This window comes from Polypterus senegalus, chromosome 6 (assembly GCF_016835505.1).
Source record: "Polypterus senegalus isolate Bchr_013 chromosome 6, ASM1683550v1, whole genome shotgun sequence".
Classification (NCBI taxonomy): Eukaryota; Metazoa; Chordata; class Cladistia; order Polypteriformes; family Polypteridae; genus Polypterus; species Polypterus senegalus.
The window spans coordinates 152638812-152656260 of NC_053159.1; the positions used below are offsets into that span (position 1 = coordinate 152638812).

Genomic DNA, 17449 nt, shown 5'->3' on the forward strand with positions numbered 1-17449 from the left:
TCAGCCCAAAAATACACAAGAGGAGCTAGTTAATGATCTGAAGGCAGTTGGAACCACAGTCACCAAGAACACCATTGGTAACACACTACGCCATAATGGATTGAAATCTTGCAGGTCCCCCTGCTCAAGAAGGCACATTTACAGGCCCATCTTAAGTTTGCCAATGAACATCTAAATGATTCAGAGAAGGCTTTGGGAAAAAGTGCTGTGTTTTGCTGCTTTGTTCCAGTAATAAAGCAAAAAAGACATTGGACACTGTTAAGAGAGCCCTCGATAAAACCGCTCTTCACCCTGAGAAAAGTACAAAAGTCAAAATAAACATCTTGCTTACCCTCCCATTAAAGCTCTGCCTATTTTAGAGTACATTAAGCATGATTATCCTATCTTGCAGGCCAAGATCCTTCGTTTTCCCCGACACCTGCCCATGAACTTTCCCAGATGATTATCTTTCCTATCTGAAATTCTTCTTTTCAAAGTCCAAATATACAGTGCATTAGACAGTTCCTTTCACAACTGGAAGACATGATTCCATGTGGTGTAGTCAATCAACAGTAAAGGCTTCTTCATTTCACATAGCGGGCTTCCTATCTGTCTAAAAACCATAGATTAATTCTTACATAAGGGACATTTTGTACATTTCTAGTTTCTAACTGTGCTCTACTGCAATACTGAATGTGCAAAACATTTTACTGCTTATATCAAATTTGCTATTAAGTAGTTTTTGGCAAGAAATGGCAACTCTGTGTTGCACTCTATTTGTCTAACTTCTGTCTTTAAGGTGGGGTTCAATTTATTTATTATTATTTAAGGATTTATAAGTTTGATTGCCTTTTCTATATCATGGTGGTCCAATATCTATTCCAAACATGGTTCCTGTCTTTTACCCTACTGGGTTAAACATTTGCAACAATAAATTAAAATTAAAATGAAGTATGTAGAGCTCCAAGGTAGCAGGGGCTAATCAGGCCACCACTGTAAGAAACTAAAATACATCCTCTGTTTGCAGATTTTTTTTTTTTTAATAATCTTATTACTTGAATTTTTATTCTACATAACTGTAACATTTTTTTTCAGTGGAAGAAGAACACATTCCTGCAATGTGTTATTATTTGCAAATTGTATAATATACTTATTATAAGCATTTTCTAAATCTTTAATATTCATATCCAGATAAAAATCTTAGCCTGACTTCTGGATGTTGGACCTAAATTACAAATATTTGCTGATATCCAGTGTTGACTAATATTTAGGATTTGGGTTGGAGTTATACCTGTTTTAGTTTTGGTGAATTATATGTATTTGTAAATATTCAGTTTTATTTAAAAAAAAAAAATTTGCCAGCCATTTAAAAAAGGTCTTGTATATCTTTTGGTGATGTTTTTATTGATTCAGTGTGTGACAGCATTTTACATCACTAAAGATTTTTGTGGTTCCTGCTTGGCAAAAAAAATATTAATTTTTCCAATCTGTGCTTTGTGTTCATTACCCAACAAGGAAACAGATATGCTTGAGGGGGAACCATCTGTGTTTCCTGCTCTTGATATAAGAACTCCCGTTAGAAAATTGTCAGTTTCTGACCTAGTTTTGTTTGATCTGGATGCTTTTTATGTCAGTGCATTCAAGTGTAGTGATTGGTACTGAGTTTACACTACATTTGTAGATCTTCATTATCGACTTAATATTATTGCACTTAATATTTCTCTGTTGGTTTGCTCACAAGCATATACTGTAGCTATGTTAGACTAAATAGAATTGTTATTTTAGTGTCTACTGTACTTGGAAACTGATGCTAAGCTGTCATGTATCTTTAGGGTTCTCAAACATTTTTACAATCATTGGCCTTTTAAAAGTGGTTGTGATCTCAGGTAAGTTTCATTTTTATGAATCACACTGCATCTGTAAAGTCAAGGACAGCCTGGTGCTCATTGTTCTTCATTCTTTGTTTCTCAAACATTAATAGTTTTACATAAATCACTAGACAATCAGCTAAAACATTTTCTCAAGAGTTCTTGTTTTCAGGAAATTGTAACACAAGGTTTTATGTGTAATGTTTTGTTGAACATTATTTTCTTAAACCTTTCTTGTGTAAGAGTTCCTAATTTAATATGTCTGTTTTTAAGTAGTTTTCACATTGCACTTTGATTTGGGAACTAGTTACATTTAAGATATTAGTTATATTTTTGTAAAATATTCAGTTACTTTTTTTATAATTATTTTAGAAAGATGTTATATAAATGGCCTTTTAATAAAATATATTTTTATGTATAGCATAACAATACTGTTGTTAGCCTGATGACACAGTGCTTAGCACTGCTGCCTCACAAGGAGCTAAGCGCAACCTCCAATTAGCTACTTACTGTAAGTTTGATTCTCACAGCAGTCATCATTTTCTTTAGAGTTTGCATCTTCTCCATAAGCACATGTTAGTTTTCTGTCTGAAGTGCAGGTTAGATTAATTGACTTGAGTTGACTTAGATTAAGTAACTTGAGTTCATAGCTGGGTTCAGAAAACTGGTAGATGAACAGATTACTGTCCACTATATGGTAAGAAATTGCACTACGTTTTTTTTTTCAATTTCCCTGTCTGGGCACCTTTCATACTGTATATTTAGAAGATGCAGATAGTGTTCCCTTATAATTGCAATAATTACCTGTATGATTATAAACAAATTGTGTTTTAACTTCTCTTTTAATTATCTGGTTAACTTTTCATATTTTTGTATTTTTTTCCACTGTTATTTTTTGTTTATGTTGACCAGTACTTTTATTTAAAGTCACAAGATGAAACATACAACAAATTACATACAGCAATGGGCTACATGTAACAGCAAAAAAATTTTGGGGCTCCTTATATATGAGGTACACATAGGACAGAACCAGTTATCCAAGAGTGTCCACCAGGCTGAAAACAAACAGAGCAGTAAGACTTCTGGCCATTGCCATCCCAGTAACCCCTTTTTTCCCCCCCTTTTCTATTAAAAAGTGTTTTACAACCAGTGTGTTATGACAAGGTGGTGCACTGTGAAAGCTACCTAGGTGTGCTGTGGAAATCTGAGAGGGACCTGCTTCGCAAGTGATTGAGACCAGTTTGAGGAGGACAGGATCACCTGGAGAAGCTGGCATAGCTGCAGCTCCATGATCACCATGTTGCAGACACGGACGCATCTCCTGGTTGCCTGTTTGTGTATTAGCCAACGAGCCTAACAGGGCTGGTGGATAGCAGCCATACTAGTTGCCTGTGAGGCAGAGTGGTGGGCAAAAGGACAAGGCAGCTGGGAGATGCCAGCAAAGTGTTCACTAAGTGTTATGTCAGGGAATGCTGATCTCGGAGCTGCTTTTTCTACTTGCTTCTCCGGTAGTCGTCCCCATCACCGCACCGCCCCCCCACCCCCAAAACACACACACACACACCAGACAGTTAAGCACATGTATGAGGTATAATGTGTGGGCTGGCGCCCTGCCTGGGTATTTGTTCCTGCCTTGTGCCCTGTGCTGGCTGGGATTGGCTCCAGCAGACCCCCATGACCTTGTGTTAGGATATAGCAGGTTGAATAATGGATGGATGGAGATTACTAGAATAATGAATAATGGTGTGCCTTGGGATGTTCTTGGTTAGAAAAAGTATGCCACTATAGAAAAAAGGTTAGGAAGCATTGCTCTAGTGCATGAGTGTTACTATAATAGTCTGCGTTCATGGAAATGATCCAAACTGCCAAATTGTTTCTTAATCTTTATAGACCATTGTTTTAGTACTCTGATATATAAGATAAACATTTTTTTTCCCAGTGCAGTATAGATGTTCAGTAGTAATTGCTGTTTTGTACCAACTATCTTTACTGTTTAGTGGTAAGGAATATGATTTAATGTGTGGTGTTTAGCCTGAATATTGATCAAATACCTCTCTGAATTTCTGAGTAAATTTGTGTATTATTCAGATACTAAGATTAACAGATTTTTACTTTCACAAATGTTCTTTTCAGGCTTGCCTTGAACAAGAAGGAGTGAAACTTGAAGCAATTTTATGTACACACAAACACTGGTAAGCCAAAACGCTTTTAGAAAAATAATCTGTTCCTTCCTATGGTAAGGTAGCCCTGTGTGTTAAAAAAGTGTTGGTACTTTGTTATATGATACGAAGAGCATTGTGAACGCTGACCAGGTTTAACAGGTTTGAAAATGAATGGAAGGTTAAAATATTAATGTAAACTGTTAGTCTAAAAAGATCACATCTTTTTTATGTGAGGTTTTAGTTTGTAATACTATACTCTCTTGGCTTTAAATAATTCTGTTTTCTTTAGGGACCACAGTGGAGGTAACAAAGGCCTAAAAAAGTTAAATAGCTCCTGTCGAGTCTATGGGAATGCACTGGACAACATTCCTGGCCTTACAAAGTAAGTAGGATATACATCTGGCTAGGCAGTGTTAAGGTAAAGAGACCTCTGAGGTTTATTATGCATTCTGTGTTTCTTCTGGAGTAAGTGTATTGTATGCACATTTTAAAAATGTTTGTTACACTTTCCTCATGAGATTAATAAAGTTTACCTAATCTAAAAACTCGAGTTTTTGTTGAAAAACAGTTAAAATATTACAAAGTTATACTTAATTAAAGAATATGGCAAGGGAGTGGCATATGTTAAATTAATAAATATGAGGCTGTGTCTTTTAGTTGGGGGGCCAAGCCCTTTTGGATGTAGAAGAAGATTACAGACGGTTAGTCGTTCTCTGGTTTTCCCTTGATATTGGCCCTTCCTGATGTCTGAAATGTGTTCATGCTCATGATATTACCAAGCATATAGTAGTATAATAAGCCATCTGGTTTAGGTATGAGAACAATTTGCTCAATCATGGGCTTGTACTTAACTTACTAACTCAAAACTCATTTGCTCTATTTCCATTTCAGCCTTCAGTAGGGAGATAGATGATAAGGACTTCAGCAAAGCACTGTTTGGAAGGTCGGTAGTAGTATTGCTCAAGATTAAGTGTGTGAATCCAGGTTTGCTATCCCCAATATTGGCTACCTGATTTATTACACTTAGCAACTAGGTCAGTTAAGAAGAAGACGTGTTCCTCCCAGTGACTTCCCTATGACTGTACAGGACTTCAACACAGAGGAACACCTTAGACCAGGGGTGTCAAACTCCAGTCCTGGAGGGCCACTGTGGCTGCAGGTTTTCATCCTAACCATCTTCTAAATTAGTGACCAGTTTTGCTACTAATTACTTTTTTTTAATTAACTTGACTCATGGCCCCTTAGTTATTTCTTTTTCCTTAATTAGCAGCCAAACAATAATGAGACAGAAAACTAGCCACTACATGACCAGTTCACCTGTGCCTATCACACAATATCTGAAAATAAAGAAAAGTGAAGGTCTTAGTAAGGCTGATCTCTCAGGTCATCAAAACACTTTGACAATGTTTTTATGAAAAACAGAAAATCAACAGTTTTGGAAATGTCTGCTGTGGCAGAACGAGAGCACCAACAAGCCATGGAATTAAATAATGGGTTTAATTGGCAGCAAGCATCGGCTTCTCATTAAGAAACTGGTTGGAGTTTGAAGCTCCAGTTTAGCTGGTCATCTGTTGGCTCGTTTAATGCCTTATTTCTGTTTGGCTGCCATTTAATGAGGAAACGAATCAATTCAGAGGACTGAATCCTTCTAACAGGGCTATTAAAATGAAGGGAAAAAAAGTTAATTAGCAGTGAAAACTGGTCACTGATTAGGAAAAGGGTTAGAATGAAAACCTGTAGCCACCGCGACCCTCCAGGCCTGAGTTTGACACCCAGTATTTCAAGTGGTGATAACTGGGCCTTGTGATAGATAGATCGATAGAACTTTATAGTCCCCAGGGGAATATTTTGGCTTTTTACAGAATCTCTTTAAATAAATAAATACCTAAATATATTCACATACATATAGTATGGTTGGTAAAGTGTATAGTAGCAGTAGTAAAGTGTAAATGATTTTGTCAAAACTCATTTTAGATACTGTATTACAGTATAATCCTCACTACTTCTATTATCTTCTGAGGGATGCTGAAGAAATTAGTGAATGAATTGGGCAGTTATCTTTCCATAGATCAACTGCCTGACAGTGTGTTTACATGCGCTTTAATGACCCAGTTATACACAGAAACCCAGTTTGCAAAATGCCATGTAATTTCTTATTCTGGTGAGAGAAACCTGGTTATTTATCTGTCTAATTTCTCCATAATAACCTGGTTGTTTTGCCTTGTAAGCCCAGAAGGATTTTGTAGTCTGCATATGTCCTTTGCACTCTGTTCACCTGTGCATGCGTTAGCTTTGTACATGCTTTCTGGAGCCATAGGTACAGTAGAAGAATTTACAAGATAAATATTCTGAGGCAAATGCTTGGGTAATCATATTATTCTTTCTCCTGGTTGAAATAATCTGTCTCTATTTATTTTATTAAAATAAAAATACTGTTGATGTCAGTTTGAACTGTTCACATTTGGTCAAGGAAGTCCTTAAACTGCATGTCACCAGTGACATGCATGTCAGGGCTGAAAGGCTGCCTGCTGTCAATCAATCTTCATGGCCAATGCATTATTATGGATCACTGGGGGAATACCTAAGACTATGAAATACAAATCCATTAACATTATATTTGAAACTTATTTTCACATAAATGCTTTTCATAAAATAAATTTAGGAAACAAAGAATTATGCTAACAAGCCACTGTCAGTCTTAAATTGTCTCCTGTTAGATTTGACTTTAGCAAAGTGGTCGTCAGTCCAAAACATTTTGAGTTACCACAGTTGTAGTGCATCCTAACCTCACGCCCCAAGTACCAACCAAAAAAAAAAACACACACACTAACTAAAAGAACAGGTTCCGAAGAAATTTGTAAGCTATATTTAATTCCTGGTCCGTCAGCATGCCAACACACCCAAACCCTTCCAGCAATAGAAAGCTTGCTTTCTGGTTCAGTGTACAGCTTCCCAGATGCCACTGAATCCAGTCCTTCTACACTGTCTACAAAGGACATAACTTAATTTGTTGAAATGTTAATAGCAGCTAGTAATAATGGACTAAAATTCAAAATATTCAGAATGCCACTGTGTTATTTGGTCTTAATGTATATTTTGCAAATGATGTCCAGCAGCGAGAGTGAACTTTGCCCATACACCCTATATCAAAAGATAATCAACCTATGTTTCCTGTAAGCACTTTGCAATTTGTGACCTGTTTAATAAGGTAACTACAGTATGCATAAAAGTCTAGCTTTGTTTTTTTTTACTGTCTCTTGCGTGTACCACAGGGTACGTCTCAGTTCAAATGACATGAAGCCTAAAAGCAATGTAACTGAAGAAGCCCAGTTTCCTGCCAGTTCCTACAAATTGGAAGTCTGTGCAGATGCTGATGTACAACTGGCAGCATGCCATGGAAGTGGGGAGTGATGGTCATCTCTAGCTGTATTTAGTATATACATGTATTGACAGCGTTGACACATTGACACATCTGCTCATTTATTCAAGCAAGCGGGTAATTGCTACTGGCACCACATCAGAGCTAGAACAGTGGAGGGGACGCTAGCGCGTGCATGTTGGTTGTTGCTGCCACTCCTTCCTGTTAGCAACACTTTTTGTTAAAATTTGCATTAATCTTGCACTTTTTGCACTCCTTTCACTTTCTTTCATTGTATGTATAGTTAGTTCATGGATGCAGTCAACTCAAATTGTATTGATTGATTGTTTGGATTTATTTTATAGACTTTGGCTTGACTGGGTTTACAGTGTCGGGGACAACTGAATTTTTTTGTGGTTCATTGGATGAGACTTTCTTTTGTTTGCCTGCTCCTGCCTGATGTATGAACATTTTTTTTTCTTTGCACTGTGGAGATCTAGGAGCTGGGGATGTTCTGTCTCCTTGCTTTAAATGGTTATGCTGAATTGCTGTTCATTTCTTCTATATGTGATTCGACTGGGAATGACTGAGAATTGATCTGATGTTTACACACACCTGGCTTGCGGCTCTGGGGCAATCACACCTTTAATACCCAGTGTTATATGTATGTGGCTGTATGTTGAAACCTCCAAATTCTGGTAGTTATCTTTCATGTGTATCTTGCAATATCACCACACCATGCCCATCTTACCTTCTCCACTGTGCTGCACTGCATCTCTGATACTATCAGATAAATATCACTCTATACTCTGCTACAATACTCTTGTGAAAATATCCTTCTTATTTAATAGTTTGTTCAGAGCATTCCAGTCTGACCACTTCTCCTAAAAGACACTGACATTGTGTGGCACCCAAAATATTTACATTACGGGTCAGGTCACCACCACCGCCGGACTGTGGATGAAAAGTTCCCTGCCAGGATTTGTTCAGGAATACACCATGCTACTCATGGCTTTGGTAAGTAGAGTGTCAGTGTGCCAAATTTGCAGTGTGCTAAAATAACCTCTGGATATGGATCTGTACACAACAAACCATCATCAGCTAATATTGCATTGTTTAACTCAAGATCTCTTAATGGCAAACCATTGGTGCCATCAGAATTCATTACAGATTCCAAACCTGATATGCTATGCTTCAGAGAAACCTGGCAAAAACCAAACAAATTTACATCTCCCACAGAGACAACACCATCCAAATATGTTTAGTTCACAGACGCCCACAGGACAAGACAAGATGGAGGGGTCACAGTAATTAGTAGATTGGAGGTAAACATCAAAATAATCCCAAATGACTGAATATTATCTTTCAAGTGCCAATTTCAACACCCACATTGATATTCCTACCTATAAACTGAGAAATTAATTCCTGTCCTTGCTGGACAATTTTGATTTGATGCAACATGTTGATTTTCCTACCCACTCTGGTGGTCATATATTGGACCTGATCTGTACATCTGGCTTATCTGTAGGCAACACTTTTATAGTAGTTATGTTAGACTATCTGATCATAAAGCAGTACTTTTCACTGTCTCAATACCTCTCCTTCCTCCTACCTTTTAAACGTCAAATTTCTTTCAGAAATCTTAAAAATACCTGTCTATCTGTCCTTGCTGGATCAGTTTCTGATGTTATTCTGTCTTCCCCTATTCCATCAATGTTAGATAGTCTTGTTGACTGTGGAGTTTTCCTATAACCATTCAGCTCCATGGTACACCTCAGAATTATGGGCTATGAAAGCAGCTGGCCAATGCATTGAGGGAATGTTGCATTAGACTGGCCTCACTATGCTTATCCAGGCTTTCTCTGACCAATGAGCATCAATGAGCTTGCAGAGATGCACTAACAGCAGCCAATAATAATAGAAAGAGGCCATATTAACCTGTTGGTTTTATTCTTTATAGTTAATAAACTAATTCATCCTGCCCCTGACCCAATTACCTCTTCTCCTGAAGTCTGAAAAAAATCCTTAAATTGTCCTGTAATAAAATTAAAGATCTAAATAATCCAACGAACATAAATCCATCACCCATTTATCTTTCCCTGTCTTCCCATTTCATCCATTTCCTTTGCTAAATTTTTACCCAGTCACATCTGCATTTTTTAATGACCTGCTTTGTAAGATGAGGCTGACTACTTGTGTACTGGACCCCATCCCCACCACACTCCTTAAATCCTGCCTTCATACCATAATCCTGATTGTTACATCAATAATAAATACATCCCCAGACACTGGCTTTGTCCCAGCCATGTTTAAAATTGTATCTGTAACCCCAATGTTAAAAAGTCTGGTCTTGACACTGATAACAACAATTTTCGGCCCACCTCTCGCTCATCTCTTCTGTCAAAAGTTCTTGAAAAAGTTGTAGCCTGTCAACTCACTAATTACTTACCTTCATTACTTAACTTTAATAGAACCATTCAATCTGGTTTTAGATCACAACACAGTTGTGAAACTGCCCTATTTTGGGTAACTAATGATTTGCTTATGGCAGCAGACTCTGGAAAAACCAGCATATTAATTCTGTTAGACCTCAGTGCAGCATTTGACACTGTCAAAGATGATATTCTACGTACTGTCCAGAATGGAGAACATTCTGGGTATCTCTGGCACTTCCCTCCAGTGGTTTAGGTTCTCTCTGGCTGATAGGCAAGAGTTTGTTAGTCTTGGCAACTGCAGGTCCAGCTCAGCACCAGTCACACAAGGAGTTCTTCAGGTCTGTCCTCAGCCCTCTGTTTTTCTGTACTTGTACGCTTCCCTTTGGTCCATACTAGTTGCATCTTTGGGCTGGGTTGTCATTTTTATGCAGACGATACTCAACTCTATTTCAATGTTAAAAGTGGAACTTCATCACAGCTTTCTCAGCTTACAACTTGCATCAGTGAAATTAAAACTTGGATGGAGCTGAACTCCTTAAAATTAAATTGCAACAAAACTGAACTCCTGTAAACTGGCAGTAAAGTGCAACTTAAGAACATGAGCTGTTTTTTTTAATCATTCTTGACAATGATCTCATCAGACCATCTTCTGATGCCAGGAATGTTTTCAAACCCCTGTTGCAAGAGTCCTTATGTGGACCAGCAACAGCAAGCACATAACAACCATCCTGCTTCACCTCCACTGGCTTTGTGTGTATTAAAGGATCAAATATAAAATTCTGTTAATAACCTACAAAGCTTTAAATGGTCTCGCACCTGAGTACATCAGTGACATTCTCCATCACTATGCTCTCATTCGTCCACTAAAGTTATTTGATTCTAGCTATGTTGTAGTGCCCCACACTAACCAGCACTCTGTGGCTGACATGGCCTTCAGCTGTATAGCACCTAGACTTTGGAATGACCTCCAATTAGATTAGATCAGCTGACTCCTTTAATTTAAAAAATATTTAAAAAAATCTTAAAACTCCTCTGTTTGGAAGGCTTTTCACTTAACATTCTGATGCTCCTTTCAGCTTACCATCTTTGTCCAGATGCTCAGGATAATTTGTTTATTATATAACAAATTATGTTATTTGTTCAGACATTTCTTTTCGTATTGAATTTAGTAATTTACTCTGGTTTACTGTATTTTATTCTATTCAATGTTTTTTATATCCTGTATTTATCTGTTTAGTGTTCTATGCAGAAAATATTTCTATCCAATGTTACATATACCCTGTTGTTCTTTCTGAGACTCTGTGAAGCTCCTTGAGAATGGGAAAGGTGCTATATAAAGAAATAATAATTAATAAAAATAATAATAATAAATAATACTGTTGTTATTAAGAGAAACAATGCAGTGTGGGTAAAGACAGTTTATCGTTGCAGCAGTGGTAATGTGTGTGTTAACCATAGAGAGACGGTGAATGCAGAATTAAGGTGAACAACTACCAGTGTGTACATAAAGACCAGCTTTATTAATCTCACCAGCACTTGATGCACTCTCCTTGTGTCACGAGCCCTTCTAAATTGTAAATGTTTTTTGCTTATCACATGATGCAACCTAAGGTATTCGATGAATACTAATAATTAATAGTAACTATAATAATAAAAATAGTCAAATAACAGGCCTTGGGTACATTTTTATTTAAGTGTATTGAAAAAAAGTCTAGTACAGTTAAGCGCAGTTTATTGCTTGTACATTAGAAGTAATGTTTAATTGCAAATAATCTAACCTTTTGAAAGCTGTAAAAAAAAAAAAACTATGCAGAAATTAAGCCTGAAGGAAACTGTTGAATTTATATTCAGTAAATATTTCAAATTATTCTGCATGTTTATCTTATTAAAAAAAAAAAAAAATTCAGTGTGCACATATTTTTGAACAAATGTTATAGCATCGAATATGTATGTTTACCTTAAAAATGTAAACCATGTTCACTAATTTATCTATTTACTGATACAGTATATGCATAATAAAATAAATTAATAAAGAAGCAAACAAAATGATCCAGTTATTTAGTATAGTTGTGCTGTTCACATTTTCCTGCTCTTTCATAATTAGTAATAATATGTTTCGATTTCTGTGTTACAGTCCACTTTCTAATGAAGATTCAATAGAAGTTGGAAGACTGCATTTCAAGGCTTTCTTTACACCAGGCCATACTGTTGGCCACATGATTTATCTTCTTGATGGGAAGTCCATCGATGGCCCTTCCAGTCTCTTCTCAGGCGATCTTATTTTTCTTTCTGGTTGTGGTGAGTGATATGTGTCTGTTTGTTTACTTTTTATATTTTTATTTGCTATTAGCAGAACAGAAAAAATGAGAATCTTGTCATTTTGAAAATCTTGAGTTAGGCTTGAATGGATTATTTCTGGGCAACTTATGTTTGTTTTTCAAACTGAATAAAGTACATGCTGTTATAACGGAGAATAGCTCAAGTGCAAGCCAGCTTGGATATAATGAGTGTTCTGTGCAGTGTTCCTGTAGTATTAATCTTTATGAGAATAGCCATGCTGGTGTGTTTTAATCTGGAGGACAAGCACACAATAAAAATAATTTTGTCTACAGTTACCATAGATACCAAAATAATTAAATGATTATCAGCTTATACTTTAAAGCCACCTCCATATAATGGCTGTTCTTGCTTTATAACAGACATAGTTACCCCATTTTATGAAATAATTAATAATAATTCATCTTTGAGTACTGCAAAGTAAATATATCCTATTTTGAAATGCTGCCTTGTCAATAGAAAATGCCTGCCCTTATTCCCAGAAAGTATATTTAAAACTGAGTGTCTGTCTGAGAGGCCTTCTGTTATTTACCTCATTGAGCAGGAGACTTAACCCAACCCCCACACCAAACCACCTAGCTTCTAAGCCTCAATGTGTGTGTAATGTGAGGCTAAGCTCTGTCCCAGCCTCCTGCTGTTTAATGTGTGCCTGGACTATTACACTGCACCTTCCAAGGGAATGAAACCCAGGTTTCTGCACCATTTGTCTTTATCTAAGAATTCATGCTTTGGTGGTGTTTTGGCTAACTGCCACTGCTAGGTATGGATGAGGGACCTTCTGGTTTCATAGAAAGTATCTCATCTTGTTCAACAAAAAAAAAGACCGTGATCCTCAACCCCACATCTCATCAGTACTGGGGCAGTGTCTAATTTGGAAGTAGTGTGTTTTCTATGCGCGGCTTCAGAATGAGCTCTTTCCATGGCCCTATGTGTGTCTGGACTGTTATACTCATTAAACCATCAGTTCTACACAATCACATGTAGAGATTCCCCGTTATTTTAGATTGGCGAGGTCACATTCATTTCTCTGTGTCTTTATGCCAGAGATGTGCAGCAGGATACACCTATGGAAGCTGGACAACACTAATCATTTCATACTGAAAGTGCAAGCAAAAACATTCTAATGCGTGGTTCATCTGGTATATATCTAGTAGTGGAGGTGTTGGAATTTGTAGGATGGTCAGTAGTATCCCCTCTTGTTATTGTTTCACCATCCTTTTGGTTAGTCAGCAGTTTTCTTTGTGTACCACACATTGCAATTTTATTGTAATCATAAACTTTTTGCAGTATACATTTTAATAAAGTGTTTTTAATATAAGAAATGAAGTGCATAATGAAACAAAATCATAGTAACCATAGAACTCAATCAGCAGTTAAGTGTTCTGATATTTTATTTCTTGGTTTAGCCATGGGGAAACTAGCGTGCAAGCTTGGCAAATCTAGGTCAAGCCAAATGTCCAAGATTGTTTTAATGCAGTTGTCTGACTAAATAAACGGAAAAACTGCTGCCCATGAAGATTTTCTTTCAAGCAGAAAACAAATGAGAACCCTGTTGCCTCTGTAGAATTTGCCTGGCTTGACAGACAACATAAAAACATAGCCCACTTTTTGTTATGAGTCAGCAGATTATGCTGGCAAAACTGAAAAAATTCCAATTGCATGGAACTTAACAGGATGATGCTGGAAACTCCAGCATAACAAACAGCAGCTGTAGTAGGCCTATGGCAGTAGACAAGCAATTGGCTCACTATAGTGACACAACCCTTATTTGAGTAAAATCTGACATACTTTTTTTCTTTGTTTTTGGTTTTTGATGGCAAATTTTGAACACTGAATCAAAGCACTATTTGTTGGTAAAAATGTAATCAAGCAGTAGCCAGAAACGTTAAGAGGCACCTTGCCAGAATTGCTTCCAGCAGCTATTAAATTATCAAATATAAAAAATATTTGGGCAAACTTAAGGTCCCCCCAATGCTTTTCCCCTTCACTTCTTCATCCTCAACCTCACCATCCATGTGTGTCCACCTTAAGTTTTTAAAGTGATCTGTTTGCACTTTGGTTTTTATTCCTTTACATAAGCAGTTACAACTTGTAGCCTTTTGTTATTTGTAGTTATTTTTCAAAAAAAAAAAAACACCATTTAGTTAAATAGAAAAAAATGGCAAAATGTCCCTTTATATTTCTACATGTTCTATAGACTGCTGTTTGAGGTGAAGCAGTTCACACTATTTAAATTAAAAATTGCACTGTTTGCCTAAATATAAATTGCATTTTTAAAAATAAAAGCAGATCTAAAACTGATTGCAACAAGCATGTGTCATAACTTTTTGCCATTGTGCTTTTTTCTTTTTATTAATTATTTGAATAAAATTCATTGCCTACCGGTATACCCCTAGTTTGAGAACTTAACCAGCTTACAAGAAACCCTCCTCTGAGTCATAAGGTGCTTTCCCACTGCAGGAACTTTGTTTTCTGAAACCAGTGAGCTTCTACTGTATATGATGTAGGCTCTGGGCCACGTTCATGTGTTGAGTTCCCACCACGCAACAAGAATTGTACCCTTTATGCAAGATATGTGATGTGCAAAGGTCGTAGGTTAAACCGTTGACATCCTTTCAATAGGCAGCTGTACCGTCAAAACAATGGAGGAGGTGTTGTCCTTGTGCTGTGTGTTATTGTAAATGCATTTATTGCTATTTCAGAGAATTGATTTAAGGAATTAGTCAACAGGGTTACAAAACAGGAAAGTTAGAGCACAAAAGAGAAGGCGTTGGATTTCAGAGATTCAAGATTGTGCGGTGGAAATAAGATGTAAGCAAAAAGAGGGTAACAGTAATGTTAATCATTAAATGTACATTAATTAATGCTGTTATGAAATTCAAATTAAAAATAGATGGCATTAGTCCTTGTGGTCAGTCATTCGGCACAATTCATGGCCCATGCTCCACCCATGTTAGTTCCTTGTTGAACAAAAAGTACATACCCTGGAGTAGGGGCTTAAAAAAAGTACCAGGAACTGCAAATGTCCAAGGTTACCGTGGTGGGAATGGTACAAAAGGTCCTGAATTTCTAAAAAGTTCCTGTGGTGGGAAAGTGTCTATAGCCAGTTTCAAAGATACAGGGCACAATGGCTCCTGCTCGCTGCGAGACTGTCTGGTTCACAGGAACACATCATGACATGAATGATTTCACAGGGCTATGCACAGGAATAACAGAAAAGTAAAATCTCTAAACTGTAAGACTGTTGAACTTGCAAAGCAAATTTATATCCCCAGTTATGTCACACGTGTGCTACAATGACATTCATATTCTGCTCTGATGATAGCATGAAGCTACAGTTTGATGTAGAGGATGCAGTAATTGAGAACAGAAACTTAGCACACAACAAAGAAAAAAAAAAAAAGATGACATGTTGATGAATGTTGTAATGTTTTCTTCTCATAGTGATTTCTCTAAACATAAAATAAATACAGATAAACATGTGATTTCTTTGTTATATGGTATTCATTTCTGGGAAAAGTTGAAAATAGTTGGTGTCCCACCTTGTACCAAGTGTTCCTGCTGTAGGCTCCTTTTGACCATGAACTGGATTAGTAAGTTAGAAGTTGGATGCATGCACACGTTTACTCACCATATTAGAGTTAAGTTTACTAATACACCTTAGAGAGAACAATGACCACAGTACAGGCCCCTGAGGTGGTCATCTGGTCACCTCACCCTATGTGGAGATTCAAAAGTGAAATGTGATGCTAATGGCCCCTAGATTCAGAAATAATCTTTGGTGTGAATTGCTTTCCTTTTTCAAAATTTTAAATGCATTATTTTGTATATTTTGCTTTTGTTTACTACTTCAGTAGTCTGTTAAGGAACTCCGTCAGATTAATTTGATGGGTTTATCAAAGGAACCTCCTGTGTTGGATTTTATTTAGAATACTATTTTCAAACAGGCGGTCTTCTCATTTTTTTCTGATTATTGTTTTTTTTTTATAATTTACACAGGGTAGAGGTAAGACCTGTTGGTTTACAATTGTGGGATCCGTTTTGCCTCCTTTCTTGTAGACAGGAAGATCACTCACAATTTTAAAGTCGTTAATTACTTCCCAGTTGTGAACTGACTGCTAAAGGAAATTGTTTCTAAAATCTGAAAAGATGAGGGTGGAGGGAAATTATTCTGTTTATTGTATTGTGACTACTACATTTTAAACTACAGTGGCTGAGTGTCATATAGAAGAGAACTGAGTGATTTACCTGGATGCTTCAATTTATTTTGTTATTGTTTGTTTGTTTCATTAATTATTCTGTATATTGCCAAGAGACAGTCTTAATGTAAATTTTACAAACATATAATAATAAATTGTTTCCTTTTCTGATGACTAGTGCTGTTTATTTTTTTTTTCCTTTTAACTACAGGGAGAATGTTTGAGGGCAGTGCTTCAACTATGCTGGCATCATTAGACACTGTAGCTGGTCTGGGAGATGAAACACTTTTGTGGCCAGGTACAGTGTTTTTAGAAAACAAAATATTTCTCCATTGCTTTGGATTTTTGAATAAAAGGAATTGTATATAGCCTCATACAAATAATCTAAGAACATGTAGTTAACACATTACATAAAAATGACCATTGATTATTGTTTGTGAATGGTTTTAAAATCATTAGAAAAAAAATTCTGACTCTGATAGAACACTCTACTCTAGTATTGTCCTTTTAATTATAACTTGTAATCAAATGCTTGTTTAAAGAGTGTCTAAATGTGGAGATTGTGCTTTTACCACAGATATTCAGAAGTCTTGGCAATCCAGTTATTAAATAAATGGATAGCACTTAAAAAGTGTTGGAGCACACACCCCATGTGGTTGTTTTGTTCTCTAAAGGAAGCACACACTTTTTCCTGCTAATCCTCCATTCCTACAACCTTGCATCGCCAAGAAAAAGCTCAAATTTAGCTTAACTGTGTATCTACATTTCTGACACCACAACACTGCCCTCTAAGACCTGAGGTTAGAATAGAGTCACAGTACTTTTTCACTGCATAAGTGACTTCTAATTCCAGGAAGACACTGCATAACTGAAAAAAGTATTGATCAGATAGCCCAGCACCCTGGTTGATCAGGGGAAAAATGCATCTTGTGAATTTATAAGATGGAAGTGTTGACACTGTGTGGGGATTACAAGTGAATCTACCAGTCATCAAATGTTGGCACATAGTATCTGGATATGAAGTTGTTTTATTATTGTGCACATTATTATGCACTAAAAAATCTGACTGTAGCATGATTGTTGGTATCACGTTGTACCACTAAATATTTCC

The 17449-nt window shown here is 36.6% G+C and overlaps 1 protein-coding gene across 1 annotated transcript in view; it reads left to right on the forward strand.

Annotated features, from left to right (window-relative positions):
- pnkd (PNKD metallo-beta-lactamase domain containing) overlaps window positions 1-17449 on the forward strand; it is a 62415-nt gene that overhangs the window by 28590 nt on the left and 16376 nt on the right. The window contains exons 4-7 of the mRNA XM_039757388.1: window positions 3981-4039; window positions 4299-4391; window positions 11937-12100; window positions 16550-16636. Coding sequence (XP_039613322.1) covers window positions 3981-4039; window positions 4299-4391; window positions 11937-12100; window positions 16550-16636 — 403 coding nt within the window. The remainder of the gene's footprint in view (window positions 1-3980; window positions 4040-4298; window positions 4392-11936; window positions 12101-16549; window positions 16637-17449) is intronic.